The sequence below is a fragment of the Heterodontus francisci genome, chromosome 6 (assembly GCF_036365525.1).
Source record: "Heterodontus francisci isolate sHetFra1 chromosome 6, sHetFra1.hap1, whole genome shotgun sequence".
Taxonomy (NCBI): Eukaryota; Metazoa; Chordata; class Chondrichthyes; order Heterodontiformes; family Heterodontidae; genus Heterodontus; species Heterodontus francisci.
The window spans coordinates 79,106,304-79,125,686 of record NC_090376.1 but is presented as its reverse complement, the minus strand read 5'-3'; the positions used below and the strand labels follow the sequence as shown (position 1 = coordinate 79,125,686).

The following is a 19,383-nucleotide window of genomic DNA, read 5'->3' as shown; positions in this document are numbered from 1 at the left end:
AGGGAATGGGACTGATTGGATTATTCTACAGAGAGCCAGCATGGACTCAATGGGCCAAATGGTTTTCTTCTGTGCCATTATGACTCATCCTTGTGGATCTTTTTTGCACCTTCTTAAGTGCCACTGTACTTTTTTTCTAATATGGAGACTAGGACTATTCACCGTACTCCAAGTATGGTCTAATCAAGGTTCAATACCTTTAACAAAACATGTCTGCTTTTTAATTCTCTCTCTCTGGAAATGAACCCCAGTGCTCTGTTTTTTTTTCTTAATAACCTTATAAACCTTCTTGCCACTTTTAATGATCCATGTATCTGTGTCCCAAGATGACTTCCCCCCCCCCCCCCCCCCCCAACCATTTAGACTTTTATTTGCAAGCAACATGTGGCCTCCTTATTCTTTCTACCCACACTTATCGATATTGAAATTCATTTGCCTATTATACATCTATTTTGCAATTTTATTAATGGTGTCTTAGTATTAACTATGCCCCCGATTTGGAGTCATTTGCAGATTTTGAAATTGTACTTCCAACTGCTGAGTCCAAATTCTTTATGTAAATTAGATTAGATTAGATTAGATTAGAGATACAGCACTGAAACAGGCCCTTCGGCCCACCGAGTCTGTGCCGAACATCAACCACCCATTTATACTAATCCTACACTAATCCCATATTCCTACCAAACATCCCCACCTGTCCCTATATTTCCCTACCACCTACCTATACTAGTGACAATTTATAATGGCCAATTTACCTATCAACCTGCAAGTCTTTTGGCTTGTGGGAGGAAACCGGAGCACCCGGAGAAAACCCACGCAGACACAGGGAGAACTTGCAAACTCCACACAGGCAGTACCCGGAATCGAACCCGGGTCCTTGGAGCTGTGAGGCTGCGGTGCTAACCACTGCGCCACTGTGCCGCCCCAGTGGTCCCAGCATAGATCCTTGTGGGAACACTACTTCCCCACCTTTTGCTTGACTGAGCTACCCTTAATCTCTACAATACTGTTTCCTCTTATGTAGCCAACTTGCTATCCTTTCTCCTACGTGCCCCCGGCTCCAAATTCTCTGACTTTAAGTCACGAGTCTACTATATTGTATCTCATCGAAAGTCTTTTGAAAACCCAGACATATTACATATACTACATTACCCTTGCCTACTCTCTTTGTTACTTCAAGCCTGAACTTTCCTTTTTTTAAATCCATACTGACTACTCTTCTTTATATTTTTGTTTTTTAGATGTTTTTCTATTACATTTTTTGAAAAAAGATTCCATTGTCTTTCCTAACACTGGTATTAAGCTATAGTTCCTTAAACTTGTTCTAGCTCTCTTCATAAATATAGAAATAACATTAGCTGTCTACCAGTCATCTATATTCCCTTTTCTGTTGAATTTTTATGTATATGCAATAGTGACACTTCTATCTTTTCCCTAGGGGTGGCACAGTGGCGCAGTGGTTAGCACCGCAGCTTCACAGCTCCAGGGACCCGGGTTCAATTCTGGGTACTGCCTGTGCGGAGTTTGCAAGTTCTCCCTGTGACCGCGTGGGTTTGCGCCGGGTGCTCCAGTTTCCTCTCTCAGCCAAAGACTTGCGGGTTGATAGGTAAATTGGCCATTGTAAATTGTCCCTAGTGTAGGTAGGCGGTAGGGAATATGGGATTACTGCAGGGTTAGTATAAATGGGTGGTTGTTGGTCGGCACAGATTCGGTGGGCTGAAGGGCCTGTTTCAGTGCTGTATCTCTAAATAAAATATTCAGTATTTTTGTTATTATCTGAGAGTTATTTTGAACACCACTATAATCCCCATCCCTATCCTGATTTTTTTTTTCTTTGTGTCTGTAGAATACTTTACTATTTTTATACACCTTGATAATTTAATTTCATAGCTCCACTTTGTTTTCAAAATGTTTTTGTGACTTCTTTCCTCATCTCTTTGAAATTTTTTATGCAATCCTCTCTTTTATTGTCTTTATACTTAGTGTTTGGCTTTTTCTTTAGTTTTAATTTTGCCCTCATCTCTTAATTCATCATTCTGTTTCATAATTAGCTAATTTGTTTTTTTTTTAAGCAGAATCGTTATGATACAGTCACTGATATGGCCAATTATATACTCTATTTATATTTCAGAATAAAATCTATGGACCAGGTTTCTTTATTAAACAACAAAATTATCAATTTATTATAAAACAAGTAAATTCAGTAAAGATGCAAAGCATTAACACTGATTGAAACATGAAAATTCCCTTCTAACTTATTCCAACACACGTGCACACAGAAAAAAGAGGTTTTCTCTGCAGAGATCTCTTTACAAAAAAATACTTTGCCCAAATACTGGAAGGAAAAGGATAAGATATGGAATGATATCAGTTGTCCCTTTTCTGGCGTCCCAAATACGCGTAGATCATTTTAGAGCAGTTCTCTTCAGGCTCTGTCGAGGATTAGTCTAGTAGGTTTTCCAGGAGAAATGCAGCATCAGGGGTCTTGGCTATCAGCCTGGATTCTCCGGGTTTCTCCGAGGTGGAGAAAGGATGAACTGGTGTTTTCTTTCTTAGTCGGCTGACCCCCAACTGACTCAAAATAATCCAAAATGAAACCAACTCTTGACCACCATAAATCTTGACATTTCACTTCTCTGTAAACAACTCCCCTTAGTCGCCAAGGCTCCTGTTGCTTATTTAGCATATGACATGCAATATTCAATAGGGTTGTTTTTAAACAGAAAGCTCAAGTCCTTCCAGTGACCTTTTTTTAAAAAAAAACGAAGTCCAGCGTCAATGGAATCACTTCAGTACTGCAAATGAATCCATCTCCACATTTCTAAAACCCGAGTCCTCAAAAAATATTTTAAAATGGAAGCATTTTATAACAGTATATATTTCTCCTGAACCCTGGTCACTGTTTCAAATATTTCCTACTTCTGTTTTATCTCTTTGTTCATTTTTTTCAGGTTACCTTCCCAGTTCCATTCTCATCCCCTCAAAATTAGTTTTTTTGGAGTCTATTACTTTGGTCTTTATCTTAATTATGTCTTTCTGGACGGTTTTTAAGCCATGAATCACTATTGCCCAGATTTTCCCCTGCAGTTACTTCTGTTGTCTCTTCTAGTTCATTTCCTGTTTATCCTTTCCACCAGGATACTGTGCACCTTCCCACTCAGTATTTCAGTCAGGCATTCCTGATCTGTCTATCCCTATGCCAATTAACACATGGCTCAAGTAGTTAATCCTGAGATTACCACCCATGAGGACTTTTTTTTAATAAATTTTGTTTCTAATTTCTGAAATTCCCTTAGCAGGACTGCCTCCCATTTCCTTATGTCATTGGTCCCAATATGGACCATGACAACAGGATCTTCCCCTTCTTTCCAAGTTCTTCTCCAGTTGCTCTGAAATACCCTTCACCCTTGAACCATGTTCCAGAAGGGCATTTGCAGAAATCTGCTGGCTTTCTTGTTGGAGTTTGGGGAGGGTGGGTGGGTGAAGAGTGCTATGTGGTGCAAGGAATCTGGTCAGAAAAAGGGAAAAAATGCAAAAAAGCTTATCAGAATTTTTTTTATTTATATTTAGTATATCGAACATATAATTTTTAACTCTTTATTCTGAGGTTATAGGATAACTCTCCCACCTGTCCCCCACCCTCCAATGCATCAGAAGTGATATGGGTGAGTGAATGACTAGCTTCCAGGCCTCTGCCAATGGCATTCTTCAGCTTGCCACTAGGAGGCATATGACACTAGATCGGGCATGGCTGTTGCTCTGATTGCTACCCTCGAGTGCTGTGCCCTTAGCACCTACCAACAATATTGAGTTCCGGCAATAATGTTGCAGCACAGAGGATTAAACTTGCATTTTTTAATGCTGCTGTTCTTTGTGCACTAGTAGCTGGCACTGCCAAGAGGACAGTGTTGCAACCATTATGCATGAGCTTATTGAGTTATACATAGCATCTCATTTGCAGTATTGTTTATTAACCATGCTGGATACCTGCCATCTTTTACAAAAGATCTGTAAAAAAGAAAGAAATGAGGAGCTAAGTGCATTAATGCCAAATACAGGTTGAGAGATTAAATTTAAGAATAAAATGAATGGCAGTAATAAAACATAATAACCTAAATGTATGCCTTCCTTTGTTTGAGACCAGGATTTCAAGGAATTCAATTCATTTAAATTAATTTATTCATTCATTTTTATGACAAACATAAAATCGTGCAGTGCAGCCTGTGCTATGTCACTGTTAATCAGAGCTGCACCGTGTACTGTCTAGAAAATGGAAACAGACTGCAGATAGGAAAGGGAGAAATGTTGGACTCTATTTGGCCTATCAGTTTCAAATTCTAACTCTGACAGGATAGCAGGAAAGCAATTCTGCTTATTCTTAGTTTAAAAAATCAAGTGGTTTGTTAATGGTTACTACAGTAATACTAATAATGTCAGTGAAGTCATATAGCTCATTTAATGATGCATAGATGAGAAATCTATGTGGTTCTGCATTGATTTTCTTCATCCAATTTCATTAAAATATATGGTTTGATTTTATTGAAAGACTTCTAATTGAAAACCACAGAAGTGCAGTGAAAATGTCTATTTTAGTTCCATTTCTCCATTCCTTCTCTTCAAAAACCAATTACAGAGCATTTCAATGTAATCATTGGATCTGACGGTCAATTCAAATGGAGTCAATGAATGCCATTAGTTAAAGGGGCTGACTGATCTAAATGTGGAAGGCTGGGACTTTGTTTAAATTCTTGCAGTTCTCTTCTTTTTTTTTCTGGCAGAGTGACATTTTCTTCTCTTGAATACAAAAGCTAATGCCCTTTTTTTTTACTGTTTTGTTCAAGATTGCCAATTTTCCTTCAAATTATTTTACATGTATTTTATAGCTTGCCAATCCTGTTGTGCATTCCCTGTGGTGACTGTAACAATGGCCAGAATTTTCCGCCCCTCCCCCCAAAAGAGTGGAAAGTGGTGGGGGGGAGGGTTTGGGGCACACAAAATGGAGCGGGAAGCTCGGGGGGGCCCTTCCCAACCCGCCCACGCCTCTGCCGCAACTTTACACAGGGCAGTGGCGGCAAAAAACGGCCCACATGCTCCAGGGCAATCAAGACCCTTAAGTGGCCCCTTAAGGTCTCTGCTCGCCGCCACTGGGACTTTACCCGTGGCCAGTCCAGGCTCGAGAAAAGCCGCCAGACAAAAGCAGACGGCTCTTTGATGTCCTGAGTGAGCCCTCATGATTGGGCACTCTGTGCCCGATGGAGGGCCCCCCCCCATCCTCCCAGTTAACCACCCTGGCCTTGTCGGGGCCCGATCGATCACCCCCAGCGAGGCAACAACCTTGGTCCAGGGCTCCCCAACATCATCATGAAGCTGGGTGTAGTCCCAGCAGAGCCACCGGGAACAGTGACCACTGATTGGCCGTAAGCTCCATTGGGCAGGACTTCTTGCTCCTGCCTCAAGCGGGTGGAAGTCCCACCTCAGAACATTTAAAGGTTGGGGAACCACAAAATGTGGGTCGGATTCCCAGGCCAGGCGGTGAATTTTCAGTCGGTGGACGACTCCTGTCTGCCGAGGAAAAAATCCCGGCCAATGATTCAGAAGCTGCACTTTATGCAGACAGCAAGATGAATGCTACAATTATTGAATCTCTTATTTTCAAGACCCCAGTAAAATAGATCAGTTTCAAAGATGAGTCATTCAGCATTTCTTAAGTAGCTATATCAGTAGCGGAATCTGAAAAAAATTGAGCCAAAAGCTTACGTAATATCAGCAAAATTGCATGTTGGCAGGAATAATGGGTGGATGATCTGAGAAAATGTAAGCTTTATTTGCACAACCTGAATAACCAGTTTTCTTGATAAATATTTACTAATTTGTGAACTGTTTGAATGCTAACAGGTTAGTGGAAGTACAATGAGCATCTACAGTGGTGATTTTGGAAATATTGATGTCAGAGGGAGGATTCAGTTCTCATTGGATTATGTAGACAAATTGAAGGAGTTCCATATTTTTGTGGTACGCTGCTCAGACCTAGCTGCCGCTGAAGAGAAGAAAAATCGATCTGATCCGTTAGTAAATCTTTTTTAATTATTATTCGTTCTTCACAATATCTGTGTTTGCAGCTATACATGTATCCTGTTTCAAACTTGGAGCTCAGCTTCCATGATAGTCCACTGAGTTTGGCTGTATGGGTCAGCTGCATACTGGATAAAGATCTCTGGTTTGATCCAAGATCTGTGCTCAATTAACTAGCTTTGAATGTCCTCATTAAGTGAGAAAAATTTTCAAGAAATCAAGGACGGCGCAGTGGCTAGCACCACACCCTCACAGCTCCAGCGACCCGGGTTCAGCTCTGGCTACTGCCTGTGCGGACTTTACAAGTTCTCCCTGTGACCGCATGGGTTTCCTCCGGGTGCTCTGGTTTCCTCCCACATGCCAAAGACTTGTGGGTTGATGGGTAAATTGGCCATTGTAAAAAAAATTAAAAAAAATTGCCCCTAGTGTAGGTAGGTGGTAGGAGAATTGAGGGAAGGTGGGAATGTGAGAGGGAAAAAAAATGGGATTAATGTAGGATTAGTATAAATGGGTGGTTGATGGTCGGCACGGACTCGTTGGGCCGAAGAGCCTGTTTTGGTGCTGTATCTCTCTCTATGACTCCAAGATGTGTAGGATCGCCAGAGATGATTTCTCCAAATGCTTGCCACTGGTCCAAGCCCTAGTGCATGGCTGGGTGAACAGAGTATGATCATGTGGAGTCTACCAGTTTGCTTGCAGTTTTTGGTGACTGGTGGGGACTTCAGGACATCACGTGCCTAATCGACAGTGATAATCAAACTGTTGCTTAAAATTATGCATGCACGCTTATGAGGGGGACATCTGTAACTTGTCCTGGTGGCATTGGACTCTGACAATGTTGATTACAAATGGAATTAAATTAATCAGATAAATGTTAGCGATTGAAAAACCACAGTGCAACAGAGATGTGTGATCTGTGGGCAAAATCATTTTCAAATGACAACGAAAGTCTTGGGTTGAGATTGGTCTCTCGCGCTGAATTTGATCTTTCAGGAAATCTCTATCCTACTGACTCATTTTATCTGATAGACATAAATTGCTTGGTACTTTACATAGGATTACATAGGATATATGGCACAGAAACAGGCCATTTGGCCCAACCAGTCCATGCTATTGTTTATCGAGCGTCCTCCCATCTTTCCTCATCTAAATCTATACCATAACCCTCTATTCCCTTCTCCCTCATATACTTGTCTAGTTTACCCTTAAATGCAACTAAACCATTCTCTTTAACCACTCCCTGTAGTAACCAAGTTCTGATGATTGCTAAGGACCTTTCTGTTGGGATATTGGAAGGGCACTTCCTTCTTTGAACAGCAGTTCATTCTTGTTTCATGAACTACTGTGTTATGACCAAGAATGCATTAACTGAAAGGAAGCAGATTTAAAAATAACTTACAAAAGTGAATTGGATTTGCTGTGCTCTGGGGAAAGCAGGATTGGAACTAATTGGATAGCTTCTTCAAAGAGCCAGCGTAAGTATGATAGGCTGAATAGCCTCCTTCTGTGCTGTATAATTCTATGATTCTGCTGAGAGGGACTACTTATAAGATTTCTGATGCATTGATATTCATTATGTTTGAATCAATGGACGGTGGGAAGGTACCAATAGACTGGGAGCCTGCTAATATGCCCATATTCAATAAGAGGGACAAAACGGACACCGGCAACTACAACTAAAGTAAAATACAGTGGATTCTGGTAATCTAAAATAAAAACAGAAATGCTGGATACGCTCAGGTCAGGCAGCATCTGTGGACAGAGAAACGGTGTTGACATTTCAGATTGATGTTGTTTCATCAGGACAGGCAACTGCATACTGTGTAAAATAATAATAGAGTCAACTATCAGCTGTAAACTATAATATTTTCTATGCTATTACCTAGAAAATAGCAGTCGACATGGATTCAGAACGGGAAGGTCCTGCCTAACCTTGACTTCTTTGAAGAAATGCCATCGCAATTGAACTGTAGACAACCTACAATGTAGTGTAGCTCAACTTCCAAAAGCCCTTTGTTGGAAGTTACAGACAAATTACTACTATTTAAATGCAAATCAGTAGGGATTCAGGGTAAATCCAGAGAATGTATGTGAAACTGGCTTAAAGCTAAAGAAAATACGTAATTAATAGAATTTAGGTTGGGGTGGGGAGTGCCTCATGGGGAGTCCCAGAACTCTCTGTTGGGACCACTACTGTTTCTAAGTCTCAAAGTGCTTAGGTTCATAAACTCAATGCGAAGTAGTCAAATTTGCAGATCATACCAAACTGGGAGGGGCAGTGGATTCTGAGGAGGTAAAAATTACAGAATGAGTTGAGTGAAATATGTAAGTGGACAAAACAATGACAGATAAAATTGAATGCAGACGAGTGTAACATATCATACAAAAGAAGAAAAAGTAAACAACACACACATCTACGAATGGTGTTTGTTGAAATCAGAGAGACCTAGCAGCCTTGGTACACTTGAGCTACATGCCCAACTAATGCAGAGTAGCAATCAACAGTCAATACAATGTGGAGCCACGTTGCCAAAACATTAGAATATAAGTCATGACCAAATTTGTGTAGCACTCTCATCAAACGCATCCTTTGGCAGTTCATCGCAGCTGCTGCTTGAGAGGTAGCTGAATGGCTGGTTGCCTTTTTGAGGTTTGACCATATCTAATTATGTCATTCACCTTATGAGGAGGAATATAAATCCTTTAAGAAAACAAGTACCATACCCAGTGATAATGACTGAAATATAGGGTGATGTTTAAACACAAGGCAGTGCAGAGATGAGCAGCCACGCTGATTTCTAGTGTAAAAGGGTTGAACTATGAGGAAAGAGTGGAGAGATTCCGAAAGTGATTTTATAAGTAGGTAAACCTGGAATATTGCTTTCAATTGAATTAAAAGTGTAGGACAAGGGGGATATAAATTCAAGTTAGTAAAAGATAGATTTAAGACTAGTGTTAAGAAATTTTTCTTCACAAATAATCTACACACAGAATCAACTTTCGAGAACTGGGGGCTCAAATCCTGGAATTGTAAACAATTAGATGATGAAATGGAGGGAACTCCAGGATCTCTTTGGATGCATAAATTATGATGGGCTAAATGGCATTCCTTAATCATAATTATCTTGTGATCAGAATGGCCAGATTAAAGTTCAGGCTCCAGCAGTTCACAAAAATCCATCTGTTCAATTTTATCTCATTATAAGTTTTTGGTTGTTTTAGGTATGTGAAAAGTTACTTGCTTCCAGATAAAATTAAACTGGGTAAGAGGAAAACATCAGTGAAAAAGAAAACCTTGAATCCAGTCTACAATGAAGTACTAAGGGTAAGAAAGCTCATCATTTTTTTCTGTGCTTTATTGAGTGAATAACTTCTTGTCAGTCTTGTTATAACATTTCATTTTGAAATGTAAGTAAATAAATAACGATCCCAAATTAAATTTTTTAATTCATTTTTAACCTGCTTACTGGTGAATGACCCTTTAGTGATGACTTCTCAGAGAGCCTCCAGTTCAATTTATTTTACTACTAAAATGTTCTAAGCAAGTTTCACTGTGACAGTAGTGATATGACACCTAAATAGGCACTGCATCTCAGGAAAGATATATTAGCCTTGGTGAGGGTACAGTGTAGATTCACCAGAATGATACCTGGTCTTAGAGTTAAATTATGAGGACAGCTTGCATAAACTTGGTTTGTATAACCTTGAGTTCAGAAGGTTAAAAGGCAATTTGAATTGACATATTTAAAATGATAGAGATGTGATAGAGTAGATACCGAGAAAATGCAGGTACAGAAAACAATTAGGAAGATAAATGGTATGTTGGCCGTAATTGCAAAGGGATTGCAGTATAAGAGTAAGGAGGTCTTGCTGCAGCTATATGGGGCTTTGGTGAGACCACATCAGGGGTACTGTGTAGAGTTTTAGTCTCCTTACCCAAAGAAGAATTATTTGCTTTTGAGGAGATGCGACAAAGGTTTAGAGGTTAGAGGAATGTAAAGTAATCTTATTAAAACATAAAATTCTGAGAAGGCTTGACAGGGTAGATGCTAAGAAGCTGTTTCACTGGGCTGGAGAGGTTAGAACTAGGGGTCATAGTCTCTGGATAAGGGTTTAGCCATGTAGGACTGAGATGAGGAGAAATTTCTTCAGAGAATTGTAGATCTTAAAATTCTCTACTCTAGAGGGCTGTGGATGCTCAGTTGCTGAGTCTATGCAGGACTGAGATCGATAGATGTTTGGGCACTAAGAGAATCTAGGGATATGGGGATAGGGCACAACATAGAGTTGATATAAAAGCTCAGCCATAATCTTATTGAATGGCAGAGTAGGCTTGAGGGGCTGTATGTCCTGCGCTTACTTATGCTCTTAGATTATTGCCTCTGGTGGGTGAATGCAGTCCAAGAAGGTGGAATCTTCAAATTAAAGCTAGGTCAGTTAGGAGTGCAATCGGGAAGCTTTTTTTCTGACAAAGGGTAGTGGAAATATGGAGCTATCTCCCTTAAAAGGCTGTAGATGTTGGGTTAGTTGATCTCAGTCATGAAAATTTCAATGATGTTTTGCGAGATGAAAATATCAAGATATATGGAACAAAGGCAGGTACATGGAGTTGAGGTACAGATCAGCCATGATCTAATAACATGATGGAATAGGCTTCAGGAGCTGAATGATCTACTCTTGTTCTTAGAGAGTTCTACTATGCTATTGCAGACCTTTTGTACAGAGTTGATGAGGGGAGAAGAAAGAAAGATCACCAGAAGTATTGTTAGCACAAATGCTAGTGGTCTAGGTTCCCAGCAGGTTTTCCTGTATCTATCTCATTTCCTGCTACTACCTGGGAGTGCCAAGAAAAGTTGAGCAGCAGTCCCTGATGTAGTGGTTGTAAGGCTTTGACATGCTAGGATGGAAGTAGAGAGTCTTCTACTGATCTTCCTGTTTCCCTTCAGTTTGGCCTTTTTAATTAATGATATAGGTTTCAGTCTTTGGGACTCTTTCACCCTTTAAGTGCAGTAGCGGACGTTTTCTGGTACTGCAGTGGTATCCCTGCTGAAGCCCTACTTGATTTCCCTCTGTTGCAATGATAGTTCTCTCTTGGTGGCAGTATCTTGCCTTGACCCTGCCCTGTATGCCTACTTAACCCCAACCCAGGAAAACAGGACAGGTGGGTTTGGAGGGGCAGGCAGAACTCCTTCCTTGCTGCCACCTTTCCAGAAAGGGTGAAATCCAGCTTGATATGTTACGACCGACCACCCTAGATAAAGCCCCCAATCAAATATATGATTCTGATTGCGGTGCGAGAAATGGACTGTCAATTCAGTCCTGTCCCTCCACAGATCACCTAACATATCACTTTAAACTTTCCAAATTAAAGAAAACCACAGCCGAGTTGAACCATCTATTAACCCCTGAGTGAGGTGAACCAAACCAGGTGCCTTTAGATCAACAAATTAACAAACACTACTAAGATATAAACAACATTTTTTTTTTAAGTAACAAAATCCTTGCAGATTTACGCTCCTGCTGAAGTGGAATCTTCCAATGTGGAACAGTCCAAGGTTTCTTGAAGTCCTTGCAGCCATCCGACGGGGGGAAAAATGGTTCTCCAACAGTAGGACAGTCAGTAATCTAGTTCAGCAGTTGAAGTGATGCTCCTCCTCTTCTCCAGCGATGAACAGCAATTACAGTTCAGTAGCTAAAATAATTGGTTATTTTCTTTTAACAAATTCATCTGGCTTGACTTTTCAGGATTCTGAGAGTATAATAAATAGGGTTCAAACAGGGTCATGCAGGCCCACACCTGCCAAGAATGAGGCACCTTAATTTCGCCCCATGGACATTAAAATTAAAATTGTTACTGGGAAGAAAAGAGGGCCTAGCACAAGGAATTGCCAAGCTCCTTGCCGGAAAGACATTTTTTGCATACTAGCAGACAGTGTTGGAACAAAGGAACCAGTCCCTGCTCCTCCAATACACAAACAGACATGGTCAGACCAGTTTAGTCACATGACTAACTGGCTGTCAGAATTTTTTTGAATCTGAATTTGCCACAGAGTTTTAAAACCCAGAAAGCTGTTTGCTCCTGGACTGGAAAAGATCTCTCGTGGCTGGCTTGCCACTGCCTCTCTCCTTTCTGCTCATCTCTTTCTCACCAACTTTGGAATCCATTGAAGACACATGAACCCCAAGAGAGAAAGGTCTCCTACAGTGAACAAGGTTTAAGAAGAATACTGGGCCCCAACAAAAAGCAAGAACTACCTACAAAAGGACTACAGTGAGCTCGAAGGACAGTAACAAGAAACTCTTCTGATATTGCCTCAAACCTCTCCACTTTATTTTTCTTTGCTATCTCTATTTGCATGTGTGTATCGCATGTGCAAGCTAGCGCGGGGCGTGGCGTGTATCCGTAGACGTTAACCAAATGAGAGTATAAGTTTTAATAAATTTCACTTTTAAACCTAAGAAAGCCAGTTTATGCTCATTTTTTTGCCTTATAATTGGAAAGTGGTGAACAAGGATTCGACAAGGGGGAGCTCAAAACCGGGTGTGTTAAAAAAAATTAAACCCTATTACAATAAGACCAGGTGAAGGCTGAGAAAGACCCCTAGGACACCTTTCTCACCTGGTCGTAACAGCAGACAGATGGAGCACTCTGTGTGTCTGTGTCTGTCAAAAGCCAGTTTTTCAACTAGTTTCAAAATTAAATGGCAACATTGTATATCCTGCCCTTGGTCTCCGAATGGCTGTATCTGGGGCAACCAAGATGCACTTTCCTTGGTAACATCTGAGGCTGGCTTGTTCTCCCTCTCCGTATGGCTGTATCCAATGGCAACCAGAATGCACCTTCTCTAACTCCTGGGGCTTGCTTGTTCTTAAAACAGTACTGATCCTTTACTGTCTTAGAGACACACCACATACTTCCCAACAAAAAAACACCAGGATCATAACGGATATGTCTGTTGTTTGTGAAACTAAAAGGATATGGAAATAATTTTTTTTAAATACCTTTTAGAATGCAAAAGATAATGTTCTCAGCTTTTTAAATGTGCATATGTTTGTTTCATGTGACTTTTTTTTCTGAATTCCTGACCATTTTCCACAAATGTTGTGGTTTATGATTTATTTTGACTTCAGAATTGCAATTTTGAGATATACAGGTGTATAACTAATTGGCAGAAAATATGCACAAATTTTAAGAATTCTTAAATCATGTTTCATTAAGCTATCTATGAAGTGCCTGATTAGTATCTACAGATGATCCTTCTTGGAAAAGTACACTGTAGTGACCATATATTTATCATCTTTGTTTCTAATCTGATTGTGTGTTCTACATCTGTTATGCTACAGTATAAAATTGAAAAAGCCTCCCTAATGGCTCAGACCCTGAACCTTTCTATCTGGCACAATGACACATTTGGGCGCAACAGTTTTCTAGGTGAAGTGGAAATGGAATTGAAAAATTGGGATTGGAGCAACAAGAAAATGGACTGGTACAACCTGAAAGCAAGGGTAATTTACAGTAACATTATTTAAAATATTATAGTCAAACTAAAAAGTAAAAAAACTGTAATTGCTGGAAATCTGAAATATTAGCTCAGAATGCTGAAACTGCCCAATATTTCCAGTATATATCCTTCATCAGAAATAAAAAACTAAGATAAGCAAGACTGAGAAAAGAGAGAGAAATTGAAGGGTGAAGAAACAACGTACTCCACTCACTGATGGGGAGTTAATACTTTGTTTGACCTGCAAAGTCCTCAGTGGAAAAACTATTAAATGATGCAAAATATCAACTCAGTGAGGCAATGGAACTGTCTTAAAGAATAGAATAACAAAAGAAATTACTAAGCAGAATGTTCAGACCGGAATACAACAGTGTTCCCAGGGAAAGAGATAAGATATTGTTCCTGAAGTTTACTCTGAAATTGCTTGGAGCAGTTTTGGAGGCCAAAGAATGTAGTGGTCACGATGGGAATGGGAGGGGGAGTTAATGTGATGACCACTGGGAGCCTAGTGTCACATTTATGGGTGTAATGACAATGTCATAAAATTGCACATCTAACATGAGCTCATCGGCTTTTGCCGATGTAGAGGAAACCACACCTGAGCAGAAAATTCTGTTCATTATATTGGACAAAATGCAAGCAAATTGACATTTCAAATGGAAAGAGCATTTGGGGCTTGAACAATAGTGTGAGACAAGGCAATGGATAGGTGTTATGTTGTGTAATCAGTATGAGAAAAGGCAATCTGACCAAGATGTGTTTGACCCATATCCCCATCCTTCCATTGCCCTTTCTTTCTCTCCACTAATCCTCTAGGAGAGGGAAAAAAAAGGACCTACAGCCGGTTCATGAACCTTTATCAAAAATTCCTCTCCAGTCTCTCAAAGATGATTTAAGGGCATTTAAGTGGTCATTGGATAGACATATGGATGAAAATGGAATAGTGTAGGTCAGATGGTTTCACAGGTCGGCGCAACATCGAGGGCCGAAGGGCCTGTACTGCGCTGTAATGTTCTAATTCTAAAAAAAAACAGCCTGCAGAGACCCCACCCCATTGGTTATTACCTAATAACTTATTTTCCTTCAGCTGTGATCTTGTAGTTTTCCAGGATTGTGTCGTAACACCTTCTTGAAAGACTGCAAGCAGTTGGTTCTTAATATCACATTTGGAATGCCATTTGACAAGCCTTCCATGAGCAATAAAATTTCAGTTCATCCAACCTCACTCCCTGCCTCAACTTAAATGGATATGACCCTATCAGATCAAAACATCTCTCCATCCATATGATATCGATGCCTTTAACATTAGAGATCTGAATTAGATCCTCCGTAAGTTTGTGTCCCTCCAGAGAATCTAAACCCAAGCACAAAGCTCATTTCTATAGCTCAATGTACTTAGGCTGTCAGTCATGCACATTACCCTTCTCTGTACCTTCTCCAGAGCCAAAATGTTGTTGTTAATATGGGGGATCAAAAGGGTACACAGTATTCCAGATGAGGTCTTGCCAATACCATATATATGTTAGTTATCCTAGCTTTACATTGAACAATCTGATCAATACAACCCAGGGCTCTGTTCACTTTGGCTGCAGACATTTGACTGAGTATTCCCTAAAGATTCAAATGTTTCAACCAGTCCCAAGATTTTCTACCCCACACTTTGAACTTTCACACACCCATGTTGATCCCTTCCCTGTGCATTTGTTGCAGTCACATGAAAGGGCAGCTAGAAATAGGGGGAACAATGGTCAAATTTGGGGGAGGAGATGATGCAATTGGTAATGAGACCATATGGTAAATGATGGAAGACGACATGACACATATAAGGATAATTGGAACCCTGACATTTTTGAGAGAGCAGGGGATAGAGTAAGAGCAAAGGCCTAAGAAATGGGAAGACATGGTCAAACACTGTGTAGATGGAGAAGTCCAGGGAATAAAGAGTCAAAGATGACCACATGAAAATGAGGGATAGGTAGAAATTGGAAGCATATTTATGGAAATTCTCAAGATCAGAGTATGAGTCAGAAGCAGAACCAATGATATTCCCATTGTAACAGAGAAAGAAGTCTGGGAGGGGACTTGAGTTACATTAGAAGGGAGTGTCTCAACTTCTTATGAAACTGCATTTGTATGCATTGTTAGTTTAATGAATTTACATGTTTGCATGTTTTAACCATAGCTTTTGATATGTCATGGCAAAAATATTAAAGCATTGACTCAATAATCGTTCTTGTTCATAACCTTTGCAGACACTTTCAGTTAACAGAATGGATGACAAAGGTAGCCTAAAAGTGGCATTCCGCTACATTCCTCAGGGACATGGAGGTATTTTATCCTTCATATTTAATCATAATGTATGGTAATTTGATGATGTATCAACACGCTAATTGATGTTTCTCCACACAGGAAAAAAAACTGGAGAAGTTCAGATTTGGGTGAAGGAAGCCAGTAATTTACCACAGATTAGGGCAAATCGTTTGGATCCATTTGTTAAATGGTAATAAGATTACTTCACTATCTTCTCCAAAGTAAGCTTGTTTGTGAGATCTTCCTCCTGTTTCCACGTTGAGTCAGATTGTATTACAAACCTTAGGCACTGGCCTTCTTGCTTTCAAAACCACCATCCTGCTGCCTTCTGAAAAAATGCACTTGACTCCTCTTTTCTCACTATCTTCTTTCTTTTCTTTCTTTTGGGCCTCCTTATCTCGAGAGACAATGGATACGCGCCTGGAGGTGGTCAGTGGTTTGTGAAGCAGCGCCTGGAGTGGCTATAAAGGCCAATTCTGGAGTGACAGGCTCTTCCACAGGTGCTGCAGAGAAATTTGTTTGTTGGGGCTGTTGCACAGTTGGCTCTCCCCTTGCGCCTCTGTCTTTTTTCCTGCCAACTACTAAGGCTCTTCGACTCGCCACAATTTAGCCCTGTCTTTATGGCTGCCCGCCAGCTCTGGCGAATGCTGGCAACTGACTCCCACGACTTGTGATCAATGTCACACGATTTCATGTCGCGTTTGCAGACGTCTTTATAACGGAGACATGGATGGCCGGTGGGTCTGATACCAGTGGCGAGCTCGCTGTACAATGTGTCTTTGGGGATCCTGCCATCTTCCATGCGGCTCACATGGCCAAGCCATCTCAAGCGCCGCTGACTCAGTAGTGTGTATAAGCTGGGGGTGTTGGCCGCTTCAAGGACTTCTGTGTTGGAGATATAGTCCTGCCACCTGATGCCAAGTATTCTCCGAAGGCAGCGAAGATGGAATGAATTGAGACGTCGCTCTTGGCTGGCATACGTTGTCCACTATCGCCGCATCAACAACCTCCCTTTTCTCTCAAGTTCTTGAACATCACCTCCCAGGCCCTTGCCCATTTCTACCTTAACTCTTAATTTGAATCTGTCTAATCAGGGTTCTGTGCCTCCATAGCACCGAAACAGCTCCAACCAGTTATGTAACTGTGAACGTGGTGCATTATCCTTTTTTACAGCTGTTGACATGGTCATTTACACCATCATTTTACACCACTACTCCTTCATTGTCCATCTCTGAAGCACTTCCTTGGCTTCACCCTGAACTATGCAAGTGCAGCTGCAGGATTACTACCAATTGCTTGTCTTCCCACCACCACAGTGTCACTTTGACACCCCCAAAGATTCATCCTTGGCCGCTTCCTTTTTCTCGTCTACATGCTGACCCTTAGAAGTATGATTCACAGACATGGAGTCGTCATGTATATGTATACTGATGATACAAAGATCTACTCCTTCACTTTGTCATTCATTCCTTTGTGATCTCTAGATTTATTACTCCAATGCTCTCCTGGCCAGCCTCACCTCCTTACCCTCCGTAAACTTAAGCTCATCCATAACTTCATTGTCAATACGCTTTTCTGTACCACGTCTCAGTCACCTATCTGACCTTCATTGTCTCCTAGTTCTCCAACTCATTTAAAATTAGGCTCACCATGATCTTGTCTCAGCCTGGGCAGATTGTGAACTCTGCCGTCAGGCTCAAATGGGGTCAGAAGCCCGCACTATGTGAGAAACAGTCATTTACCTGTGATTTTCCTGGATTAGCCCATTAATGGACGGCGAGCCTGCCCTCTGGCCAGTTAAAGATGGTGGGCAGGCTGTTATAGCTGGAGAGACAATCTGAGGCCCTCCAGCTCTGAAACAGCAGCAGGATGCCATGGCAGGTAAGTGAGAGAGAGGGTGGTCCAAAATGGAGATGTCCTCCCTCCAACTTCTTTAAATTTTACATTAAAAAATAGGTTCAGCAGCTTGGCTATCATTATGGGGTAGAACCCCTCCACAGGGCATCCTGTGGCTGCTGCTGAACCCAGGCAGGCAGGGAGGGTTCTAAGCCTGCGTGGAGCACTGGCCCCCAGGTCTGTGACTGGGAGGCTGCCACCAGACAGCTAAACTGTCCCTTGCTGGCTTTGGGGACCTGGAGGCTGACTGGAAAATCCCAGTCAGCCTCCAGTAATAGGCCTTTAAGTGGGTCAATTGGCTACAATGCTGCATCTCTCATCCCACCTCTGGGAAAATGGCCTGGGGCCGGGATGGAGCCAGGGAACTGGCACACAGGCTGGTGGCATGAAATTCCACGCCTACATCTCTCCACTCCCCCTGCCCCCCCCAACCCCAGTGGGGGGCTAAAAGTCCAGCCTTCTATCTCTGCAACCTCCTCTAGTGCTAGAAATATCCTGCCCACAATCTCCATTTCTGATTCCAACTTAATAACATAGAAAACAGGAGCAGGAGTAGAAAATACAGCCCTTGAGCCTGCTCTGCCATTCGGTACGATCATGGCTGATCTTCTGTCTCAACTCCAATTTCCTGCCTGCTGCCCATATTCTTTGATTCGATGGGAGCTCAAACATCTATCCTAGCCTTGAATATACTCAACAATGGAGCATCCACAACCCTCTGGAATAGAGAATTCCTAAGACACTCAAGTCTTTTGAGTGACGAAATTTCTCCTCATCTCGATCTTAAATGATTGACCACTTATCCTGAGATTATGCCCCCGTGTTCTGAACTCCCTAGCCAGGGAAAACAACCACTCGGTGTCTACCCTGTCACGCCCCTTTAGAATCTTCTATGTTTTAACTTTTACCTTTCTTCCTTTGAAGGAATATTCTACCCTTCATTTTTCTAAACTCCAGAGTACTTTCAGGACTTTCTGTTTTCATTGCTAACATTCGGTGTTCCTTGCATGAGTACACTCAAGTCTCTCTGAACATGCCCAACATTTAAAAGTTTCACGCTTTTAAAAAATATTCTGGTTTTCTGTTCTTTCTACCAAAGTGAATAACCTGACACTTGCCCACATTCTACTCCATCTGCCACTTGTTTCCCATTCACTTAACCTGTCTATATCTCTTTGCAGCCTCTGTGTCCTCCTCACAGCTTACATTTCCACCTAGCTTTGTATCATCAGCAAACATAGATACATTACTCTCTGTCTCTATATCAAAGTCATTAATATAGATTGTAAATAGCTGAGGCCCAAGTAGTGATTCTTGCTCCAGTGGCTACAGCCTACCAACTTGATAAATTCCAGAAAGCTTGTGGAGGATGATGCTGGAGCCTATCTTTACTCAGTTTCATACTTATTGCACAGAGTAAAAGGATTACAAACATGTAGCTCCTCACTCAAAAACCTTCCACCAGTCTCAATAAGTGTCTGCTTATAAGTGCTCAAGTAAGACCCCAATTAACACCCTCCACCTGCATATAATTAAAGAAGTGATACACAATTAACAGATTCCCTTTTATAATAAAACTTACATTAACATTAGGGTGGCACAG

At 41.2% G+C, this 19,383-nt stretch overlaps 1 protein-coding gene across 12 annotated transcripts in view; it reads left to right on the top strand.

Annotated features, from left to right (window-relative positions):
* Positions 1–19,383, top strand: part of sytl2a (synaptotagmin-like 2a) — an 84,479-nt gene that overhangs the window by 44,113 nt on the left and 20,983 nt on the right. For all 12 annotated transcript variants that reach the window (XM_068033949.1, XM_068033948.1, XM_068033943.1 and 9 more), the window contains 5 exons: positions 5,896–6,065; positions 9,295–9,397; positions 13,417–13,578; positions 15,827–15,902; positions 15,984–16,074. In XM_068033949.1, the coding sequence (XP_067890050.1) occupies positions 5,896–6,065; positions 9,295–9,397; positions 13,417–13,578; positions 15,827–15,902; positions 15,984–16,074 (602 nt within the window). The remainder of the gene's footprint in view (positions 1–5,895; positions 6,066–9,294; positions 9,398–13,416; positions 13,579–15,826; positions 15,903–15,983; positions 16,075–19,383) is intronic.